Source organism: Amblyomma americanum, chromosome 8, assembly GCF_052857255.1.
Source record: "Amblyomma americanum isolate KBUSLIRL-KWMA chromosome 8, ASM5285725v1, whole genome shotgun sequence".
In the NCBI taxonomy this organism is placed as follows: domain Eukaryota; kingdom Metazoa; phylum Arthropoda; class Arachnida; order Ixodida; family Ixodidae; genus Amblyomma; species Amblyomma americanum.
Genome location: NC_135504.1, coordinates 61,685,900 through 61,709,940, shown reverse-complemented (window position 1 = coordinate 61,709,940; position 24,041 = coordinate 61,685,900). Strand labels below are relative to the sequence as shown.

Here is a 24,041-nt window from a genome sequence, read left to right as displayed (position 1 = left end):
ATCCTTCTTGGTTATCCGCTCAGCTATACCTCGCGTCTATTGCTCTGTTGCTGTCTTTCTGCTATGTGCTTCGTTGCGTATCCTAAAAGCTTTGTAAATAATTTAGTTAATGTAAATACAATATATTTTCAATCTTATAAATGTCATACTTAAAGAAAAGCTGTGGCGACGGCGTAGTGGTCTGAAGTAGCGGCCAGCGGAACTGATTTTCTAGCGCCGCCGCGAGTTCGGATCCCACTCCTTATTTCTTTAGTGTCTTCCCCCAGAGCGGTGCCGGCTTTCCGCTGCAGTGAGGCCCTTATGTGGTCGCTCAAAATAAAACATTACTGAGGCCACTTGAAAATCAAACGGCTCGCTAAAATGGAGCATTTCTTCTGTATAATAGTAATCACTAACACCCCAAGCCTGGAGTGAACGATTCCTGTGGTTGAGATGTTAGCGCTCTACTGCTTCCTATCCGCAGAAAAGTGGTTGTCTGTCTGTACGAGGCCTGGTACTAGCGCGTGGGCCACCTTGGTCACGACCCGTGTTGACGTCATCACAAGCTTCCCATCGGATTGTGAGCAAACTGCCCACCGTGGCAGTTCAATTTAATGATACTCAAGCCTATGCCTTCCGCACAGGGATGACCGACACCCCAACCTGTGACCACTGCGGCCATGAAGAATAAATTGGCCATATATTGTGCTCCTTCCAGCAGTATAGTCCACAGAGGGCATGCCTTAGCCACGAACTTGACCAACCGCTATCCGAAAAAAGAATTCTACAACATCGAAAGGACTTACCGTCGCAGAAGAAGGCAGTGCAAGCGCTTTTGCGCTTCTTACAATCTACCGGCCTGTGTGAAAGACTAACTGGAACGCCTTGTGTGTGTGTGTCTCCATGTGTGCACGTTCCTTTTTTTTTTGCGTTTTCCTCTCTGTCATCTTTCTAACCCCTATCCCCCATCCCCAGTATAGGGTAGCAAACCGGAGACTCACATCTGGTTAACCTCCCTGCGTTTCCTTTTCATTCTCTCTCTCTCTCAATTTAATGATTATTCGCGAGAGATTCCTCAGGAACAACATAGCTCTCACAAGCCCCACCGATGGCAGCACCTGCCATCGCATACAGGACAGTGGCGCGTAGCTTAACCCCTGCACCTTTGCGCCTGGAGTGGAATCAGGACTCCCAGGTATCTGTGAATGTAAAGAATGACCAATTCTACCACAGTACAAGTCTGCAATGATGCAATAACACACAAACTTATATCATATGACATATCAACCAAAGTAAGCATGTTCAGGCCGAGCAACAACATAGAAAGTCAAGATAAACCATGCGAAACAGGACTAACGGTGCTAGCGCACGATAATTCATGGTTAACCCCAAGCGAAACTGCCCGTGAATTTCTTTCTTGCACGTCTACGCCTTACTCAAACCATTAGTGTCAATTACCTACAATGTCTGCTAGAAATTTGGTTCATAAAATCATGCGCGCGATTACGGGGTCACAGGTCTTACCAGAGACAGAAATAAACCAAGAGATGGTGTTATTTGGAGAGCTGTACAACTTATTATTTTTTAGCACATCGTACAACGGAAGGCGGAGCGAGCAATGACTCAGACCAAGGTGCTTAAGCTGCTGCTTTATTTTCATAGTAAGACTACAGTGGTCGCCCTTGCCCACCACACTGCGGCACCGTTTCCCTATATCGCAGTTCCAGAGAAAATAGAATATAGAAAGAAGATATCATCTTTAACCAGTGCGAAACACAGGACGTAGTAGAAGAAACAAGAGACGACACGAGTGTGGAGAGTTTTTATAACTTTTGTGCTTTCACTTACGTTCGACCTTCCTTGGACGGGGAGAAAAGGTTTTCGTCCAACGGTCTGGTGTTTGTACTGGGTCTCGGGTCACCCCGGTGTTGAGTGACATTTTCCTCAGCAGGATGGACATGAGACTGGATGAAGATCTTAAGGACTTAGCTGTGAAAGTGTTTCGCTACGTCGATGATTTTTTAGTTTTTCTGAACGAAGGGTCCCCCAGGAGTGTTACCAGTGTCATTAAGATTTTCAAAGAGAGGAGCCAGGGTCTGGGTTTCACGTTTGAACTACCGGACTCGGGTTCTATTCGGATGCTTGGCAAAGTCATTTGCCATGTGACAGGAATGTGTTGGGGATATAATCTAGATTGGTCAAAGCGGGAGTAGCGACATCATGTCCCAAGGCTTCATTGCGTAAATCGTGCTCCCACAGGGTTGAGACTAGCTTTTAGGGGCAGGTTCAGAGGCTTAGGGACGCTGGTTTTCCAGATGTGGTTCTGGCTCAAAGATCGGAGAAGATACTGACTAGGGGCGATAGACTTGCAAAAGGAAAAGAAAAAGACGGCGCGCTAACAAGAACAGTCGGGATTCCGTACGTACATGGAACGCCACACCGGTTGAAGAAGGTAGGGGCGAGATACGGGGTGAAAGTAGTTTTCACAGCTAACAAAAAGCTGAGCAGAGTCTGCGGTGCAGTAAAAGAGAAGATCGAGGACCGGGATGACCGAGGGAAGAATAGATGCACGGTTTCACATAAAAAACCGTTCGTCAACTGCGACACCGGTGTGGTTTATTCTATCCCGCTTTCTGGCGGCAAGACGTATACATCGGCCAGACAGGTCGCTGTATAAACGAGCGGCTGTTTGAGGAATATCGCCGGTCAGTAAAAGGGGCAATTTCGTCGAACCTTGCTGTGCACTGCCGGAAATGTAAAAATTGTTTCCCCCATTTGGGCAGGAGTAATATCTTGTTTAGTCACCCAGACGGACCTGCAGAGAGTTAGTTGAGGCGTTTCTGATAAGGCAAGAGTCAGAAACATGTGTCGCTTCGCCTTCTATCATTCTGGTGGAAAAAGAGATTCACGCTCTCGGGGGAATGTGTGGCGACAGGTTGATAGCAGGTGCATGTCATGTGTTAAGATTGCTGGTTGCCTTTGTTAAAATGGGGAGATTAACCTCCCGCGGCAAACACGTGCGGGTTGTCACGGACTCTCGCGATTTTATGACTTTGGGTTTGTGTGTTTTTTGTTGTTGTTTCGGATGGTGTTTTTGGTGCCTACATAACTAACCCTTCTAGAAATGAAAGTTCAGTTGTTTGATAGCGCTCGTGTCGTCTCTTGTTTCACTACGTCCTGTGTTTCGCGCTGATCAAAGATGAATCCATTCCAACTTGCCCAGTTTTCTGATTCTCGTTAAAGATATGACTGTAATGAACTATTCACAGCGTGAATAAAAAATTCCACACCAACGCCGCCAACAGGCTTTGATTTGACGGTGGAATTTCGCAAAAGCATTTTTTGCGCTGCAGCCAATTCTGTGAAACCTCACTGAACTTAAATCTGACTTCGTTCCGGCACAAAAGGCCTAGAACTTGGGAATTCAACAGCCTTACTGTGTATAATTTCTACGTGGTTTATACAGTGATCATCCGACAGACTCGGCTTGATAATGAAAATGTTGACAGCGGTACCATGGTTTCTGTTGGACTGGCAGCCATTCGCACGGCCCGGCCAGGGGCTCCTTGTTATCGCACTATACCGGGTGTTTCACCGAACACTTTACACAATTAAAAATAAGGGTTTTGAGTTAGTATAGCGCTTTTTTGGCGGCGTAGTAGATCGCGACGACGGAGAAAGTGTACTGCACCCGCGTTTTGTGTTCACCTCGTGTACATCAGAGTGCAGAAACTGCGCCTTCCCCGGGATCTTCACCCTAACAAGTAGCGCTTAAAATGTGAATTCATAACGGGCGGCACAGGCAAAAGCGTTAGCCCAGAGTACGGTTTAGGCCACCACCCTCGCCATCGAATAGTTAATTCTGCCCTCCCTCACCCTCACCTCATCATGTCTTCCCTCCCTCGCTCTGACCTCACCATGTCTTTCCTCCCTCACCCTCGCCCTCACGTATTTTAAATGCGCCCATTCTCTCTCATCCTCACCTCATCCAGTGAAGTCCTCATGAGGTAAGGACGCCCTGATGAGGGTTCGCCCTCGTGAGGATGCCCATCTCTTGCGCTACCTCATTGTGTTTACGGCTTTTGCATTTGCCTTTGTGACTTTTTAGCGAATAACTAATGTGTTCTAATGGTCCCGTCACCACTAGTCGCTAAGTACTAAACCGCCTTAATTTCCGGTCCTTCAGTGATTGACTACACGAGGCGCCCAACCGAAACGCTTCTATTTCGGCCGTTGGGATGTTTCCAGCAGTGGGGCAAGACCTCCTTCCTAGCGAGGTAGCTGCTTGTGCTTCGCCGGACTTAGCATCACGAGACTCAAGTCCCTCTCACCCCTCATTATACCTCTTCTCTCACCGACTGAAACCTTTGTGCACACCAGTGAGGCGCTGACTGATTCTTGTGTTTTAAAACAAACTGCGTTCAAAATTTGCCACTGTGCAGCACCTTTTCCACCATTCGCAGAGTTAATGGCGGCACCCATCCTGCTACTGACGTCAGTTTCGATTTCCTGCCGAACCCACCACAACCACAACGGAAATAGCGCTCTTTGAGAGTCTTATCGGCAGCATCACGTAGGTACTGACATCGTAGTCTGCGCCTTTGTCCAACCCATTCCCGCCTTCATCGCACGGCAAGCGTCTCTGGTCACACCTTTTCGAAAGCTGTGGCCGCCAAGACGGCGGCTTCGACGTTGTCACGTGGCTGTCGTCGCCCACCTCCACTGCTTGCAGTGACGTTCATGGTGCCAACCCTCCCCACAACTCCGTCCCGGCGATGATATTAGCACCAGCGACCACTTCATGCTACTCGTAGGTATGACATAAAGCCATTATATCAAACATTGGCCGCCTACCTTCCATACAAGCGTAGCCATCGAGGCCCCACGACTGCAAAGAAATGATAGGACCTAGGCAAGTAGCTCATATCTCTGCACGTTTCCCTAATTCGACATTCATGACTATGCGGTGGCCACGATCACATTTTTCTGAGGCAGGTAAAGTGCAGGGCTTCAAGCCGACACAACTTGCAAGAAATTGTATTCTCGAGTTTGCATAATCAAATTACACAAAAAACAAAACTATCGAAATGCTTGATCAGAAAATCGATCTGAGTATTTGCTCTGCAACGCGTTTGAAGCCAGTATGATTCCGTCCTAAATCATTCATATCTACTGTCAAACGTCTACACTGCCCTCAGCACCACCATGCAGTGCATAAAGTGCACTTTTCTTCCCCTGTGATCTTACGGACAATGACTAAGACCCTGACTTTTATTGTAAATATATGTTGATAGTTTTAAACCGAAAGCTTTACCGGCCTAGCGGGGCCGATTTCCCCATGAGCTACAGTTTGACCTTCATTTGACCGGAGCTGCGCCGTAGCGTTGGCAACGCCGCCGCCGCGTGCGCTAGCCGCCGCCGCCGGCTTGGCGCATGCTGGGTACCGCCTGACCAAGTGGCTCGCAGCGCGCATGGCTAAAAGGAGCACCGCGCTGGCCTAGTAAGTGCGAGCCTGGCAGTACATGAGAGCGAGGCCGGGCCGGTCTGCTCTAAGCGTTGCACGGGAGCGGGAGGCTTTGAGGCGTCGTCGGAAAGCAGCGTCTGACCACCCCGCTGATATCGCCCGGCGAGCTGCTTCGCTTTCGCTTGTATATCCAAGGTTAGCCACAGCCATTTTTTACGAAGCGCCTCTTCGATGAAAGTGTCCATTACGCATGGTGACAAGCTCTTTATGCTTTAGTTTCCGAGCGACCAGATCATTGCCTGTCGGACGGTTCACACCAGCCATCGTCGAGGTCCCGCTTTTATCGCCAACTCCAGACAAACTCGTCCCGTTCTCCGTCTCCGCCATTGCTGCCTCATCGCATTCTCCGTCCTCTAACTCTGGTGCAACCAACGGCAGATGATGGAGATCTTTCAGGCCTGCGCCTTCAACTTCGCTCCTGCACTATCCGGGGCCCTACTGTGCGTCGCACCGCCATTGCCATCATCGTATGCCGTGGTGATGACGAAGCGGCCATGTGGCCCAGTTATATGTTCCAGGAAAGAGCGAGATGTTCGGCCCGCAGCGTTCAGTTAGGGCAATGCCTGCTCTTGTCACCTCGCAACCTTCAGAGAAGTAATACATGCTGTTGCTTTGTTGCCTCGCGTTGCTGATTTAGTTCAAGAATACACGATGTCTTACTTCCACAATGTCTTACCTTAACCTTGGTGTTTTCCAAAGCTGATTATAAATTAAAAGAAAGCTAAGGATGCGGATAGACTATGAAACACAAAAAGAGCATGCTGCTCCATTTTGAAATGCCTGGAGAAATACTGCCACCCAATCCTTTTAGTGTATTTCAAATTCCACTCAAATTGTGAGCCTTTATCCCTGGCAAGTAAATCCGAGTGCTTCAAGTCAAAACAACTTGCACTAAATTTTCTATTGGAGTTTATATACAGAAGCCAACCTGAAAACAAAGAAGCAACAGACTTGGTCATAAAACTTTTCTACAATAATGTGTTTGAGACTGGGCTAAACCCTAGACTCAACCAAAAAGGCGTGAACCCGTGCCCGAACCGAACCCGAGAAGTTCTTCTTCGACATTCTAACTCAGCATCTCGGCATTTTCGCCGGGCATAAATTCTGCGTTAAAGTGCTGACTGTGGGCTCTGCACAGAAGCACCGTCAGAAAATTACCTACGCCGGCAATCGGACTACTCTGGTACTTAAACCTATAGCTCAAGGTTCTGATCGGGGAATGTACGCAGAAAGCAAGGACAACATTCCTGCAGCGTAATCAACATTGCAGCATACGTGTGTTAATTAATCGCCAGTATTGGTCTGCAACGTTTCCTTGCAGTCGACACAGCCAGCTGCATATCCAAGCTGGCCCTTCCGCTGTTAACCTCTTAAGGCCGGCGACGAGTCGTGCAAGTAGGACGGAGCAGTCTGGTGTCGTGCTGAAAGGTATGCAGTAGTGATGAGCTCGTACAACGACGCTTCAAGTCAGTCCTTCTAGCCCTAGCATTACAACTAATTACTAGAGTCGGGTCACCAATTCGGACCGGCACCACGAAAGCAGCCCCTGTACCATATGTTTGCTTCCCAGCAACGCCTCTTTATAATTTCGTCTGAGGCTGCTTGGAAAACCGTTGAATCAGAGCGGCACCACGTAATAGCTGTAAGCTCCAAACCGAAAAGATGACGCCGCACTAGCGCCGGACTGCCACTGACGATGGAAATGCCCCAGTCTACGGCAACTAAAGCCGAAGGAACTTGATATGGCTAATGGCATGTCGTTTCGCCGACAACGGTAGCGACATGGCCCGAAGACAACACAAGCAATGAAAGCGTACAAATATTTAGTATGCAGGCGGATGCTGCATAGCACTCGTGACCAAAATTTTTTCCCTCCAACAGAGCGAGCAGCCTATGACATTTTGCAGTACTCTTTACTATTTTGCAGTGATATCTTTTGTGTATACGTTTGTGTCGTTGGCATGGACATCCGAGCAACGAGGCAGACAGGAAGTGGATGTCAGGTAAGAGGAGAGGCGGATGGGGACGGAACAGAGCGGCGGTAGCAGCATAACGCAACAGGGCGCTGCGTCACATCACATCTGGGTTTTGTAATTACTGGGTATATCCTCAATTTTCCTTCGTTTTTCGCATTATTTATGTATTAGAATAGCGAAAAGCTCCCCACAACTCCAACTGTAGAAGCTTTGTTTGGTGCGTGTGAGAAATGAGTTGCTGCATACTAGTCTGAGCTAGACCAGTGAATTATCACACGCGTCCGGTAATTGGCGGTACGCATTATGCATCACTCCTCTGATAAGAGACAAACGAAGTGAAACCGCTCACATAAACATTTTTAGCATAGGCACAATACTCACAGACCATGCTGTTAAGTTGGGTCACGTGGTAGACTTTTAACACCATAATTTTGGGAGCGCACTTCGCTTTATCTTCCTGAACAAAAGCAGTGCTGAAAAGCGTTTTTCATATTTTAAAAAATCGGTTTCAGATTCCATTTTCGCCCGAAATGCATTGTATATATAGTGGAAAAAACGCTGCGAAACAGAAATAATCCGCTTATTCATTATGAATCATTTTGCACCACCTTTAGCATGCTTGAAGCCATGACCGTTAAGAAAAGGGCAAGCAGCATAACATACGCACTTTTTCGCCATTGCTGACGCATATTGCTTAATATGCACAGACTCAAGGCTAACAAACAAGGTGTCGGTGAACTCGACGGCAGAAAAAGGACAGTGCACAAGGGCACCATTGGTTTGACGTCTGATCGCGTCTGTTTGGAACGATATGGACATTGACTCCACACTGTTTGTTTACTGTAATTTTTTGCTTCACTTTTTTGAGGACACCTTTTTTACCAGATCACATACACATATGTACAAGTTGTGATTTGGTTTCTGTTGATAAATTTCAGTTCTTCAGAATGCCGGAAGCCAATGAATCTGTATCCTGGCTTGCTCTAATATCCATAAGTCGCTCCAACAAAAATTCGTCAATGTCGGTTCAATGTGGGTCGGCTGATGATAGCTTGGTTTACGTTTGGTTTCTTGTACGTCATAAAAGCAGAAGCCCACCTGTAAGGCAATTTCGTTGAAACATTTGTCACCTGCAGGCATTGAAAGTGTGCCAGCGGAACCGAAAAAAAAAGTCTGTAAACCAATCTATGCACTGAGGTGCACTCCCCATTCACAGGAGAAACACTTCTGAGCACTTCAATAGGCATTTCGTTAGTTTGCTTTACATTCCAAATCCATGCAGATGTCCAGTGATTTAGTTTGTTTTCGTGGCCTATACGTTATTGTTGCCAAGGTTAACTTCAATGTCTTTGAATCTTAAAACAGAAACTTCTTCCGGTGAAAATAAAAACCCCAAGATGTTTTGCGCGGTTGTGCCCAAATGATGAAAAAATTTTTTCAGAGAAATCTTCTTACTTTATTTTTAAGAAAGCCATCCTCTGACTACAGGACGGCATGCGTTCTGCGGTGCCTAAGAAAGATGGAATGGCACTTGTTAACTATCCTCCCATTGCGCTTTCTACCGTATGTTGTGAACTGTTAGAGCACATATTACCTAACTATAAATACAAATTTCAATTTTTTACCGTACTTTCAAATTTTCAACACGGTTTTCTATAAAAGATTATCCACTGCTACCGAGCAGCAATCTTTTATGTTCCGGTTTCCAACAATATTAAACAGCTCACGGCTGATTGCTGTTATTTGGTTTGGATTTTGGGCAAGCATTTAATCTATCGCGTGACAAAGTGATATCGACACATGCCTTAGAGACGAAGAAGCAGTAGTGGATTCCGTTATCGCTCGCTTCATCTCGACTGGTGTGGTAGTTTGGTCCCCGATTGGCTGCTGCACAATATTCTTTACAAATCAGGTAGAGGTGAGAGATTCGCTTCCAGGCCGTGTAGGCTATTAACCAGCGCGGATATCTCTTGGTGCATCAGTCTAAACCCTTTGCTGATTTTAAGCGAAGGAAAGGAGCAAAATTGCCTCAATTTATAGGTGGATACCACAACCATCTCACAGCGAGATTGACGTGTTCACTGGCCCAGTAATCTAGTTATACCCTTTTGCTTTCCTCAAAACCAGCGCAGGGTATAGACTGTTAACAAGACCACACGTAAAATTAGACTATTTCATTCATGCAAGCTGGCCCTGCAGTCTGTGCAGTGTGCCGGGAACGCGATCGAACCGAAGACCGTAAGCGGAAGACGGCCGAGAATGCCCGTGAGCGCATAGACGCCAAAACTGGCCTTTGAGACGCCCAACCGGGTATTCGCCTGTGACAAAAGGGGCCCTCCCCTCCAGACCTCTAGGCCGCTAATGCCAATCAACTTATGCTGACTAATGTGGTAAACGAGTAAGCTTAGATCTAATCATTTTTTCTCATGTAGTGGCCTAATGCGCTCCTTTTTCTTCTACTCATTTTCTGAATCTAATTTTCCTTCTTCGTTTGGTTTGCTTTATGGCGGTTTAACGCCCCAAAGCTACTCAGGCTATGAACTACTCAGGCCGTAGTGGAGGGCTACGGAAATCTCGACCGCCGGGGGTTTTTTAACGTGTACTGACATCGCACAGCACACGAGCCTCTAGCATTTCGCCTCCATTGAAATTCGACCGCCGCGGCCAAGACCGAACCCGCATCTTTCGGGTCAGCAGCCGATTGCCATGACCACTGAGCCTCCGCGGCGGCTTTTTTTTTTTGTCTTCGAGAATCATGAGATGTTAGAGCTTGTAAAAGATCTAATGTACCAGTTTCTTAATAGGTGGACAGAAATGCCGTATTAAAGCATACGCATCCTTGGGGCAATGGCAGAGCGTCAGCCGAGCATTCAAGATGCGTGGGTTTGAATTAGACTGCAAGCTGACATTATTCTCAGTATTGTTTTGTAGCGATAGCTACATTACGGTAGCCTTTCGAGCCTTCAGCGTGTCGGCACGGTGGCAGTGGCGCCGCCGCCACGCTGTCACGTGGTTGGTCACGTGGTGCGCAGCAGCTGCTGGCGGTGCGGCGCCGTGGCTTATCACGTGGTCCGTCACGTGGTTGGTCAGGTGACCAGCCAGGTGGTGCGGAACAGCTGCTGCTGCCGGCGAAACCGAGCTGCCACAGCTGCGCGCTTGCGCCGTGTCAAGTGGGACAAAGATGGAGGAGGAACGCCCAGCGAAACAGAGCGGCGAAATACAGACTTTGCAAATCAACTGAGCAAGTTACACTCGGCCAGTTGTAGCTATCGCGTCACTCCAGGTATAACCAGAGCTAAACCACCGCCAATTTTTTTGGCGAGTTCTCCAGTGGACTGGGCAGAGAGAAATATAACGGACAAAAAGGTGAAAATGTAGCCGCTATATGCGTTACTGCATTAATAAAATAAGAACAGTAAATTGTGTAAAGAAATATCTGGAGACAAATAAAAAGCCATTAAAGGCTACTCTCGGCTTTCGACGACAGGAAGCCCCGGCTCCGCTTAGGAAGCTGAACGCATGGCTTCCGAGGCTTGGTGAGTGAGTGTCGGTACCTCGGGTCGTCGTGCATAACCCGCCGACGATGTATAATGGCGATAAAGAAAAACGCGAAGAGCCCGCTGCCTTCGCGCTGCATTGTGCCAAATTATTTTCATCGCGCTTTTATTTGGCAGTAAGAAAAAGACGTTAGAATCGTCCTAGAATGCATCATGGACACATGTAGCGTGTTTTTGCTACTATCGAAGTTTTTAAAAGCATGGTGAAAATAATTTCGAACTGCGAAGCGCGTAGGCTCCGCTCTGTATGCATTTCTTTTAATCGCCCCTGCTCCTTCGCTTATGCTGCTCAGGGCTCGAAGCATTATATGGAAGCTGTGAACACTAGCAGTCAATTCATCGCGTTGGAGTCGGCTTTTTCTGACCACGTAATCACAAATTTCGCGACATACTCAAATGACAATTTATTAAAACAGATTGTGAAAGCTATCGTTGTATGGCTCAACCTAACTGCCTGAGCGCCCTTCGCCTGAAATTGTTCTCAAAGCTTAATTTTGTTCCCGTTTTGTTTTGTTTTTTTCATGCTGAACAGCAGTGTTGCAGATATCAAGCCTGTTTAAATACATATTTTGTAGATCTGCGTCATGACATTTCAGAGCTTCCCGCCGTGCGTGCAATGGCCGAGAGCACGCTTTCATTTTATTTATTTCTTTTTGCATACAGATACCGAAATTCCGCAGCTTACACGATGACTATATGATCCCCGTTATTGATGGTCCTCCTCAGCATGCTCGCGACACATTAAATTATTTCTGATATCCTGTATTTAAAAAAAGAAGGTTTCCGTAGAAAAGATTTTAATATGCAACACTATGTTGATACCCGTATTAAGGCTGCGAGATAAGAATGATATTGATGGCCAGGAAAGTGCAAAACTGAAAAGAACAACGACCTTGGAATTTGAAGTTCGAGCTTCAGTTGCCTCAATAATATTCGCACAATACATCTACTTGCAGCTTGAGCGGCTTTGAGAGTCTTTGTCACCTAATATGAAGGAACTCGAAAGAAGATACAATGGCATGCTTCCTTTCTCCTGTGGTATGATCCTGCGCAGAAACCAAAGAATGACGCATCGAACATAATTGTTCTGCTGGTCTTTCCACGTGACAAATGGGGCACTAGAACTGCAAGCCATGAAAAGCGTGCTGAAAGTGGCCAGGTACGTTAACAAATTGGTAGTAAATGCGAAGCAACAAGTTAAACGAATAGTTTTAGGCGGTAGGCTTACGGGCTTAGCACATAAAACAGTGAAAGCTGTAATAGGTTTAGTTTCACCATTAAGCCAAAAACGATTGTCACAAACACCGTTTTATTCATGCAACGGGAACAAGAGTTGTGTCAAGGTTAAAGTGGGTCCAGATGAGATTGTGCGTAGTGATCAAAGAGGAAATTATTGCTAAAATAAAATCTGTGCAGGTGCTATGAATCGTTGTTGACTCGATATTGTGTACATGATAGTACAGCATAAAAAGCAGTATGGTAAGTGTGGCGTTCTTGAGTTTCGGTTTGAGGTGCGGTGCGCCCAAGTTTCGTTTTCGGCCACTGAAGAGCCCACCGCCACAGATGCGAGGAGCAGCACGGTCCCCTCTCTTGTAAACATGCTCATGTGTCCTCAGTGTGTCTCCAAAAAACGAGGATACTATGTGCATGTAGCAGTAAGCCAAGAAAAAGCCAACAGCAAAGAAACAAGAGAAGCCAACGTTCATGCAGTTCTGCTCTCGCATATTTTCAGAATTTAGGCAAAAATTCTCATTTTTTCGCAACCATGGCTATGGTTGCATACATCCACCAGGAAGAAGTGGGGAAATAATGTGGTCTTCCGGTAACCAGCGTAGACAGTGCTGCGTGAACACAACAGTTTTCCATTCATGTATGCAAGCCTTTAGATGACGGCCTCAGTTACATAGTACTGTTTGTTTCTCTCGTCATGAAGGTACACAGCTCTGTGTAGCAGTTTTCATCGCTTGCAGTGGCGTTATTTTTCTTTGCATCCTGTAGAAGAAGTCACATAAGAAAGTGTGTATCATCTCAATGAGTGCTCGCAACATTCGTAGTAAATAGAAGCGTGATTACTCACCATTTGCTTTTTCTCACGATGCTGAGACCTAAACTTCGGCCAGATTCGCACTAGACCGTCACTGCAGAGCTCGCGTTGACACTTTTCGACGCTGATTTCACCTGAGACGAAAAGCAATTTTATGTGATAATTTAACGGCTCTATGTTTTTGGTATCTGCCAATGATGGAGCAATAAGCGCCATATTTTAATGGCCAACAAAGATACACTGAAATATGATAACTCCACCTCTTGAAATTATGACCACTATGGCCACGAGGCCAAATATGCCTCGTTGTGCCTTCGGCTTCTTCAGGTCATTTGTGAGAATTTTGATTTAAGCACATGAATAAAAGTCCGCACATATAAAAGGCTATGTTTGCGCAAATCAGGACAAAATTTGACCGGAGTTCTTGATTTTCGTATTTTAAATTTTCCATTAACTGAAAGGAATATGTTTGTCTCTGGTGCCCTTGGAGTGCAGCACAGTAACGCTTCCTTTCTGAGAAGGACCGGTGTATTATGGGCGCAATTAAGCTAATGCAATCAGCAATTTGGGAAGGAGACGACACAACTGCCACAGGTGGCATCCATGTGCTTCCCCATGGTGGGATTAATGTGCCCAAACTAGAATTCCCGGATGTAGTCTTCCTTCTCCTTTTGGGTACTTAAATCGCCTCAAACAAAGCGGCTTTGCAGGTCATAGCGAGTATGCTACACACCATTTAACGGCAGCAAGGTGCAAATAAACGCAGTTATTGCAACAGATGCTGCAGTCGGACCCTCTATTACTTATATATCAGCCTCTCCGGGGTAATAGACAAATATTTGCGGTAGCAGCAGTGACCGCGTTACGTTCAGCGAAAGCTTAATTTATTTCACATTAGTTGCATTCCTACGGTAGACCAACTTACTCAGGCGTATTTCCTAATCTCTTCAGAACTAAATGTTTGCCTCCTTGGTCTTCCTTGGGCCTCTTTGATGCCTTAAGAACCGATCGCTTACCTTGCATCACTATCGATATTTCCAAATATGTATACTTAACGTTTCCCTCTCCTTTAGTACTATACAATATCGGCCGGTAAAGGTTGGATCTGTTACACACTTTTTTCTTCTCCTATACAGGTTCTCTTTAGAATGCCGTGAAAGCTACGTCAGTGCGGTATGAGCGTGTGGTATGTACAACAAGGCGGGCCGTGGTACCAGGTAATTAACCTTTTCCGGCGCCAAATTGAAACTCTTCAATACAAAAAATTGATTTCCAGAAACAAGCATATGTAGGAGGAAGATGATTATTAAGGTCAGAAAAGCAAAGTTCAGTAGGCTCTTTATAGTGTTTTGCATGATTCCAAATGAAGCGAGTAGTAAAGTGAGGGTGCGAAGCGAAATGCTTAGTTTACTTCTTTCTTTTAAATTTTAATTAAGTATAAGCTGCTTCGATGCTGCGCATGTCACTGCTAAAGTTGAGGGTGCCACAATTCTTACCACGGATACGCAAGAATAACATGACACACAGCTTGCATCTCTGTTGTTATTTTTCTATAGTGTGCATGCCTGTGTGCAGTCCTATGCAAGCGAAATTCTTGAGTTGGTGTAAGACAAACAATGGCTCTTTTGAGAGATGCCGTGTAAGAGGCAAGGCAACGGCACTTTCTGTTGCCAGACTTCCAGTCTCGAGCTCACAGCATCTAGCTTACTGCGCGGGCTAAAAATATATAATGCGAAATTCTCAGACTGAATTAATGCAGAAAGATTGGAAGGATTGGCATGGTGAAGATGCTCTTTGCGATGTGGGTTTGTTACTATTTCTGCCTTGTTCAGCGGTATCGTGCTGCATCTACAACAGCCACTTTTTTGTGATTACTTTTTGGAAGCTTGAGAGCAGTACGGCTTTCTACCTTCGGCGTAATTCTGCTACCACTCCGTTAAGTATCGCGCTGCAGTTTTAATTTTAGCTGTAGAGGTTTAATGGCGTTCTGTTATAGTTAGGCTTTGGGTTGTTGTTGACCTACGTGCAATTAATGCTTTGTCTTTTTCATCACATGAATTTACGCCTCAGTATGTTAGGTGGACTGCTCTTGGAACTTCTTTCTTTCCGCATGCAAAATGCTTACGCTGAATGCAGACATTTTGTTCGGAAGAAAAAAAAATGTTCAGCATTATATGTAGACCGCCGCAGAAGTGAGACACAAGCAGTCAAGGGTAATCCAAATATTGTCGCGCTGCTTATCTTATAACAGAGGCCTCAGGTCCCAGCGATTTCATTTTAATCATTTTTTTATTTTTTAAGCATTTATCATGTTTTGCTGTAAAATTTATTCTGAAGGAGTAGCATGAGGCATCCTTGTACCCTTCCACGTAATTATATAAAAATAAATTCCTGTTATTTCTTCATCACGGTACAAGGAGGATGTGCCATGAGGTGATGGTGACAGCATAGCGTACGTTGTTACTATATCCCTTTCGAACCTACTAACATATGTCAGTGAGTAAAAAAATCGCTAACATGAAATATGAATTATGTGTCAGGAACTACTGCAAAAACAGTAAGACTTTCTCTCTCAATATAAGTCTGGTGCCCGCTAAATTTGGGGATTCCAACTGGAATTCTTACACCTAGAAAAGATAAACACCATAAGAAAAAATTTTTATGATAAGCGTTTTAGTTTTTTTTATTTTAGGGCACAATGTTATTTTATTTATTTACAAATACTGTCGATCCCCGGCGGAATTTTTGCACGCAGGGCAGAAACACACACAAAAAGTCAGACAATATTGGAAATGCGTTTTACAGCAAGAACAGTAATTTGTAAATGAAAGAAAATGACACTAATAAATGAACGAAGAAATAAAATGTTAACTTTACATATATAACCATAGTGAAGCGCTTTTAGATAATAAAATACTACAAGAATAACTACTCGCAGAAAGAGTTGATGCATATACATAAAAAGTTATAGTAAAAAGAGATCTGAAAAATAATATTGCGGATTTTTAAGGATTTCGACACCGCAGGCGAACCCAGTTTTTTTTTAATAAAATAAAAGTGGAGATGTGCTCATTATGCGTCGGTAGTAGTATGGTCTTACTTCAGCCCGGCGGTGTGCGTTCAATAGCTGAAAAGGAATCTGCATTCATTAGACGTTACGCCGATTGGCAGGCGCATTTGCTCCCTGCGTATGCAGCCTTGGCTATGAACTCGTCCTGGGTAGTGAGACAAACGTGCTGAAAAGGTGCTCGCGACTCAGCCACCGGACATGGCGTAGTCTTGCTCATGCACACTGCATGTGGCTACCGCAGCGTTCGTAGTGAAAATAAAGAACACAAGCCAGTCATGGCCGCCAATCGCGCATGTCACTGCGTCGTACAATTCAGCTGTAGCGACACCATTGAATCATCCTTCAAGGCTTTTCACAGAAAGATGTGCAGAAATTATTAAAAAAAGTACTCTACATAAATGAGCCAAGACCGTGACTTCAATTAAGTCGTAAGTAGTCACTCATGTCCATGTGACAAGTCCTTCGAAGAAGGTTAGCTCTTACTAACGTTTGTCAAGGACGCGTATGTCTGCAATGAAAGTCAAACTAACCGAAACACTTACCACGTGACCACACTGTATCACATAGCAACAGTGGGAGCGTAGCGCCTTAATTGATACCTATACTTTCAATCCGTTGCATATGTGCCAGTATAGCGGCCATCGAAGTGGGACCTCTTCCCCCCCCCCCTCTCTCTCTCGGGGCCACCATTTGCATAAAATTTTGGGGCCGCCCATTTGACGCACAATGTTAAAAGTGGTGTCAAATCTCTTGGCATGGTTAGGAGGATAAAACTACTAATTGAGGTGAAGCCAGAAATATGTGTGGGATTTGCAACGACGACCTTTGCGCCCCCAAACCGTGCATTCCGAGGACCTTCCGACGGCCATTACGGCCGAACCGTTTGCCGCAGGGGGTTCCTGATGGTGTCAAACGATTTGTTGTGTTGTGATACACAGGTTTATAAAATTTATTAACTGATATCACGAGAAAATGCACCGGATATAGCGAAGGTGGCTGTAAATCGCAATAATAGTGCAAAATCAAGAAGGTAGATGGCGCTGCTTCTGTCTTAGAAGTAAGGGATGTTTCCGGAAAGGAAACTTACGCGGATGTTTGGGTTTGGTCCTCTCTACGTTTGCTGAGCACACCGATGTAAGCACTTGAAGCTCCAGCCGTTAACGCTCTTAAGTTGAACAATGAGGCAGTCCTGGCGGAGAGGGACAGAATTAGTTTTTGAGGAAAGGAAATGGCGCAGTAACTGTCTCACTTATCTCGGCGGACACCCTAACCGCGCCTTGAGGGAAGGGATAAAGGAGGGGGTGAAAGAATAAAGGAAGAAAGAGGTGCCTTGGTGGAGGTCTCCGAAATAATTTCGACCACCTGGGGATCTTTAACGTGCACTAACCTCGCACAACAAACGGGCACCTTTGCGTTTCACCCCCATCGAAGCACAGCTGAGATTTTTTTCTCTCTGAAAGACGTCTGCCCACCATTCTGAGATGCCCACTGCATATGTCGGCGTTCCTGCTATTTCTCAATATTCCAGGTCCAGATTAATTTCTCCACCAACATATCTTATCAAAGCCTTCTTCGAGGACTTTTATATGTACATGGGTAACAATACAAACATCTGAAAGACATAGCCTATAGGACACCACATGAATATGTAACTAAAACATGGCAAGGAATATAAATGACATCCGCCTACAACGAACGCCAGGCAACAATGAACGGCGTGGGCATGAATACATTCCTCGCTCGCACGTAAACATGAAAGAGCGCTAAGGATAAATATAGTAAGAGCGTTCAGAGAGAAGGAAAACTTTCCAAGTCGTGAGTAACGTGTTATCTTTTGAGTTCTGTGACCTACTTCTGACTATAATTCTGCGAAAAAACATTGCATGTTCGAAGTTAAATCCTGAAACCAAACGGACAGTATCAATGCAAAGTAAATCTGAAATGCATATTGTCATTACCTGTGACAGCACTTATCAGCACTGCGATGATAATAGTAGCGAATATACAAAAGAAGCTGCCCCAAAAGTGGGAGAGGCGGAACATGAAGAATGTTTCTTCTGACCTGCAAAAAAAAGTAGAACGCCGGGTTTCAATTGCGACCTGCTTAAGGTGTTTTTTTTTTTACACAGTGTTTCAGCGCCACGGATTAGAAGGACATCAAATAGGGCTCTGCGTCGGTGGACCAGATTTTGTTGCCGTTCTCTTCCAAACGAATATTGGTTTGACAGCACTTACATCAACGTCATTGTCAGCCCCCTGTCTTCACCCGTGGGAAACGTCATGTAACAATCTTCATCAGCAGCATGAATAAACATTAGCTTAAGAATTCATAGGCGAGCTAGCTGAATGGCATTCATCTTGAAGAATAAAAAAAAAGCGCTAGAGGAGGCAAAGATAGACAAAACAAGAAAACACAACATGCGCGTGTTCAGTTTTTTACGGGGAGCGTGCTGTATACTTATTATGGGATTGTTTCCTGCTTTCTTCGAAGGCGTTTTTATTCCTCAACATTAACACAAAGCTTTCATTGTGTCTCCACCCGCCTCCTAGTGGCATCGTCAGAAATGTTTCAGAAAATATGGCTTTTCGGTTGCAACTTCGTTCTTCTTAGATGCTACAAAAAAGCCAATAAAAATTAACCCAAAAAAAGCTCTTTTATTTCATAGCCGTCAAGTTTTTTTTAGCACAGTTCTTCCCGTCGCCCCGTTAGGCAACGCTAAACTCAAGCTGAACGCATACAGAGCGAGAGCACTCATATGATCACTAACACCAACCATGAATCTTGCCTCGATTTTTTTGAGCTGTTGCCTAGCAACACCGATGCTACGTTAAGTTAAAAAAATCAAATAATTATCGCCCACTGGGAGTCAAATGTGTGGCGGCACAAACAGAAAGGTTCGCAGGCCGCTGCGCGAGGGCACTAGGCTATCGCCACAGCCGAACAAGCCATACTAATAATTGGTTTTGGGGGAAAGGAAATGTCGCTTTATCTGTCTCATATATCGTTGGACACATGCCCCGCCGCGGTGGCTCAGTGGTTAGGGCGCTCGACTACTGATCCGGAGTTCCCGGGTTCGAACCCGACCGCGGCGGCTGCGTTTTTATGGAGGAAAAACGCTAAGGCGCCCGTGTGCTGTGCGATGTCAGTGCACGTTAAAGATCCCCAGGTGGTCGAAATTATTCCGGAGCCCTCCACTACGGCACCTCCTTCTTCCTTTCTTCTTTCACTCCCTCCCTTATCCCTTCCCTTACGGCGCGGTTCAGGTGTCCAACGATATATGAGACAGATACTGCGCCATTTCCATTCCACCAAAAACCAATTATTTTATTTATCGTTGGACACCTCAACTGCGCCGTAAGAGAAGGGATAAGGGAGGGAGTGAAAGACGAAAGGAAGAAACGGGTACCGTAGTGGAGGGCTCCGGAATAATTTGGACCACCTGGGGATCTTTAACGTGCACTGACCACGTGTTAAATTCCAACACACTCTCGGGTTGTGCATTTCACATCTTCGTCTTCATCAACTTCCATCTGCGACGCAGAGACCAAGTCAGCTTAACCTGAGTCTAATATCTTCGCCAGACATGCCGACGACCCATGAAGGCAAAAGCACGAGCCAACCAGGCTAAACACATGTTTTCGTGCGTCTACTGAATTTAACTCCGTAAAAAGTCTACAATTTTTTTAAAATGCACTACTAATACATGAAAAGCTTAGAAAATTAATGTGGATATAGGATCACTAAGTAGTTCTACAATCATAACGACAATAAGTTCTTTTTGTCTCTTTAAATACTCTGTACGGCGTTCCCTTTTCCAAGCATTTAATAATAATAATAATAATAATTGGTTTTTGGGGAAAGGAAATGGCGCAGTATCTGTCTAACATATCGGCGGACACCTGAACCGCGCCGTAAGGGAAGGGATAAAGGAGGGAGTCCCAAAACCTGCATATTCTCTTTCGCTCTCACCTATCTATTGATAAGCCATTCTTTTTCCGCGTGCTTGCAGGGCAGTATCGGCTCTTTCAGGGCAACACTACTACTTGCGATTTAGAGAGAAAGCTTTACTCTTCGCACACAACTCCGAAGGTTGAGCTTGGTGCGCGTTTGACCTTGAGCCATCGGAGCAGAGGTGTGGCAAGTGACGTCATAACACGTGACTTGTTGTGGAGGCGCGCCGCAGCTGCGCTCGCCCGGAGCCTCGCCGCTGCTGTACAACATGACGAGAGGGGGGTATAACAGCTGCATCACTGGTGCCTGCTCGTTCAGTCTCGCCATAGATGAGGCGCGCGCCTGACCGACTCCGGAGCCAAACCATGCGGAATCATGATTGACAGAGCTTTCGCTCTTATCACTAGGTTTAACAAGTGCTAAGCCTCTGCTAGTTTTCATAAAGATTAAATATTTATTATACTAATCAAGAGGCGCGAAAATCTTGGTTATCTCTAGGCGTCTATTCGCGGCTAATTAGAACGTAGATCGAGCATAATGATCAGAGATGTCTTACCCTGTGCCTGGCGAGGTGAAATTGCTGTTGTCTGGTGAAAAACCGCCGCTCAGCTTTTCAGGACAGTAGTCGAGGGACACTGGAGCCCGGGGCGGTTTTCTCCCGCTTCTAATTATGTAGGCCATGTGGCACAGTTCGTACGCAACAGTAATTAGTGTCGCCAGGCCTGCACCCTGAACGAGTAGAGAACCGGAATTAATTGAAAATCTAAGGTTATTGGGATCATGTTGCACATTAAAATTGGCAAAGTAAACATCATGTATGTTTTGTTCTTCCAATTTCTGCAGTCTTCGATTTTCTGACTGCAAATACATGTGTTTGTTTGAAGTGTACGTGAGAAATTGAACATGTGCATTAAAGCGGACGTTTCTCACTAGACTTGACACAGAATTTCACTAATCTTGCTAGAATGAGCAGCAGTTAAGATTCAACTTTCCTGAGATCTCATTCAATTGCACAACAACTAGCCGTTCGTTGGGATACTTGAAAGGAAAACTCTCAAACGTTTCTTCATCCCACAAACTATAACTCTGGAGAAGAAAATTTCGCCTTATTCTTTGGTACGCAGCCTCTTTATGGAACCTATCTCTAGATTCTCTGCTCATCTCCGTTTAACCTTTCTGCAATCCGGCTATCACCGTGCTACCAGTATGACTAAGATGAAAACACGCTGGCACATTCGTCTTTCTCACTGAGACGTGAACAGTACTGCGATGTTTACCTAATAGGAGCTACTATCATACGCTGCCCATATAAACCCTGCGCAGCACGAAGAGAACCGACAACGTGCAAGGAGATCACCGGGCACCTTGCATCAAGAGCTGCCTGTGTAAAGCGCTGTTAACGTTCGACAGAAGCTGCAGACCAGCGTACTGCGGCTCAGGAGGCTTAAAATGACGGCCGTCCTACTAGCGCCACCTGCTGTGCATAACGCGAACCTTCTTCTGTAACCATCTATACCATGTAGCCGGCTACACCACGTATGGAGCAGGGCATTTGGTGCAAGAGGGATTGGTGCTGCAATTTTAGATATATGGATGCACTGGGGTGATGTGGCTGTTCACCTGGATTGCCTGTAGGATGTTTCCTTGTGTTCTGGTATGGAAAGGAGGTGATGTGGGGGAGCTTTCTGTAGTGTAGCCCAACACTTTGCTAGTATTGTTTGATTGTTTTCTTACAGTAATAAGCAGCGCAAGCAATGGGATTTTTTTAAGAGCCTTAGGATCAGCCTTCTGTTCTATGGATTTTCCATTTTTTTCGGTAATGTCAAACGTTTGCTGCGCAAGACGTAGAGCGAAGGCACACTAATGTCTTTCCTTTTTGCCGTGCTCGCTTCTGATACGTACACTTTTTTCCCTATTATCAGGAATTAGAGACAGCGGTCAGTCAGTGTCGCTGAGCTTGGGAGCCTATCGTGCTTCAATGACAGCCACTCGGTCATTCGCTTTGTTTCATATTTCACCGGTGATGTTAACGTGCTATTATTGGATGTCTAGAGCCATGCGCCACGTAGTAGCAGCAACGGGAGCTAAAAGCACATGTCCCAAATTCCTGGTATTGGTCTCAACTTAACTTAGTGCATTCTTCTGCGGGAGCACCTGCGTAACATTAATCCGCTGAACTTGGTACGAATAAGTCACACCCTTATCTCTATTACCATACAGTACATACGAGTAACATGTGCACTGTATTTTTGGTTGCGTGATCATGAAGCTATTATCAATTTCATCCATTTGCATTTGGCAAAATAAGAGCACGGGATGAAGCGAGCCTCGTTAGAGGACATGATCACCTCTGGAACTCCGCTTGCGATGGGTACAAGCACATACCATCGCTCACGTGGATTACCGTAATTACAGGGTGGTCCAAAAGTAAGAGAATGAGAAGAATACACCAATGCGAAAAGCATGGACTACCGTATGGCGCGTTTTTTGCAAAAAAAAAATGCTTAGAGGGATGGGGAGTTTTTGTAACGAAATATGTTATTTCAGTAATATGCACACATATTATTGGACGGAAGCACGCTCGTTCATCACTCTTTCATAAACATTATCATCGCGATCGTTTGCACGACTTCTTTCAGTCACCCCCCCCCCCCCCCATTTTCCATCTCCGTAATCATCCTTAGAAATTTGGCACACCAGCATGTCACTCGGCTCATTACGCACAATCATTTATACCCAGAACCATAACTGACTGGAATGACCTACCATCAGATATTGCCACTGAAGTTCACGCCGACCCATTTCATCAAATGCTGCGTACTCATATCAGAATGCGATGTCTCTGTGCTTCTCTGGGTTAGTTATTCTTGTTCCGGAGTACTCTAATATCTGTGCCATATATTTCGATACTGTTTCGCAATTTATCTCATTTTGTCTTGCTCTTAGTACTCTTAATCCCAGGTGTTCAATTTTTATACCTTATTCTTCTCATCTTGTGCTGTCCTGTTTTTGTGCGAACTTTCATCCCACTTGTAATATGGCCATTTGTGTATTTTGTAGTGTTTTTTTACAGTCTGCTGGGTTTTATTCTCAGATATTATTGTGTTTTGTGTGCCCTCTTTCTTATGTAAAAGCCTCTCGCAGAAGCCTTTAGTGTATTTGAATAAATAAATAAACATGTCGCAACATGCAGCGCTCTGGCGTCACTGTTCACACTATGGACGCACTTGAAGCGGAAAATCTCGGTAATGAATTTAAGGAGTCTGGAGGTAAACTTTTTTTTTCCCACCACAAAATCTTACCAGCCGTTCTCCCTGTATGCGCTTGCATCGCGCAACACAGCCCAACGTTCTGACCTTGGTGACAGGAAAATTGGCCTGGAACGCGAGCGAGTATGTCCTTGAAACTACTGAATAAAAACGTACAGTTCATTTCAAACAACACCATATGACCGAGGAGGCAACGAAGAGGAGCCAATGTTGCCTGACGAACAGTCAGTACCACTTTCACTCTCCTCCTTTCGATCACAAGAATGGACATATTTAAAGAATCAGTAAGTGAAATCACGAATATTACGTAAGCCTGCTAATCATAATTTTAAACAGCATTATCTCCAATGCAAGATGCAAGCCAAAAAAAAAACAGTAGAGTATTGCGCACTTACCTTTGAGTGGACAAAGGGAAATAATACAGCCAAGAGGCACAAGCCCACGAATGGTGCCGTCAGTGAAGAGTACACCATTAGAAAAATCTGAAACAGGCCACATTTATTTATTTATGTAGCACAGTATCCACAGAACCTTCAGACATTATAGCGGGGTATGGGAGGGGGAGAGAAGACCAAGAATCAAAACATAACGCAGGCAACCGAACGCATCATGCATCCATGCAAAATACATAATCGACCCACTGAAAATAAGAACACTACTTATTTTGCGC

General features: G+C 45.2%; 1 protein-coding gene across 1 annotated transcript in view; it reads right to left on the bottom strand.

Annotated features, from left to right (window-relative positions):
* Positions 1-12,656: 12,656 nt before the first annotated feature.
* The window catches only part of LOC144102428 (sodium-coupled monocarboxylate transporter 2-like), a 39,849-nt gene continuing 28,464 nt past the window's right edge, over positions 12,657-24,041 (bottom strand). Inside the window, exons 11-15 of the mRNA XM_077635706.1 lie at positions 23,767-23,853; positions 20,681-20,831; positions 18,109-18,231; positions 13,114-13,214; positions 12,657-13,028 (exon numbers count right to left, since the gene is read on the bottom strand). Coding sequence (XP_077491832.1) covers positions 12,936-13,028; positions 13,114-13,214; positions 18,109-18,231; positions 20,681-20,831; positions 23,767-23,853 — 555 coding nt within the window. The 3' untranslated portion in view covers positions 12,657-12,935. The remainder of the gene's footprint in view (positions 13,029-13,113; positions 13,215-18,108; positions 18,232-20,680; positions 20,832-23,766; positions 23,854-24,041) is intronic.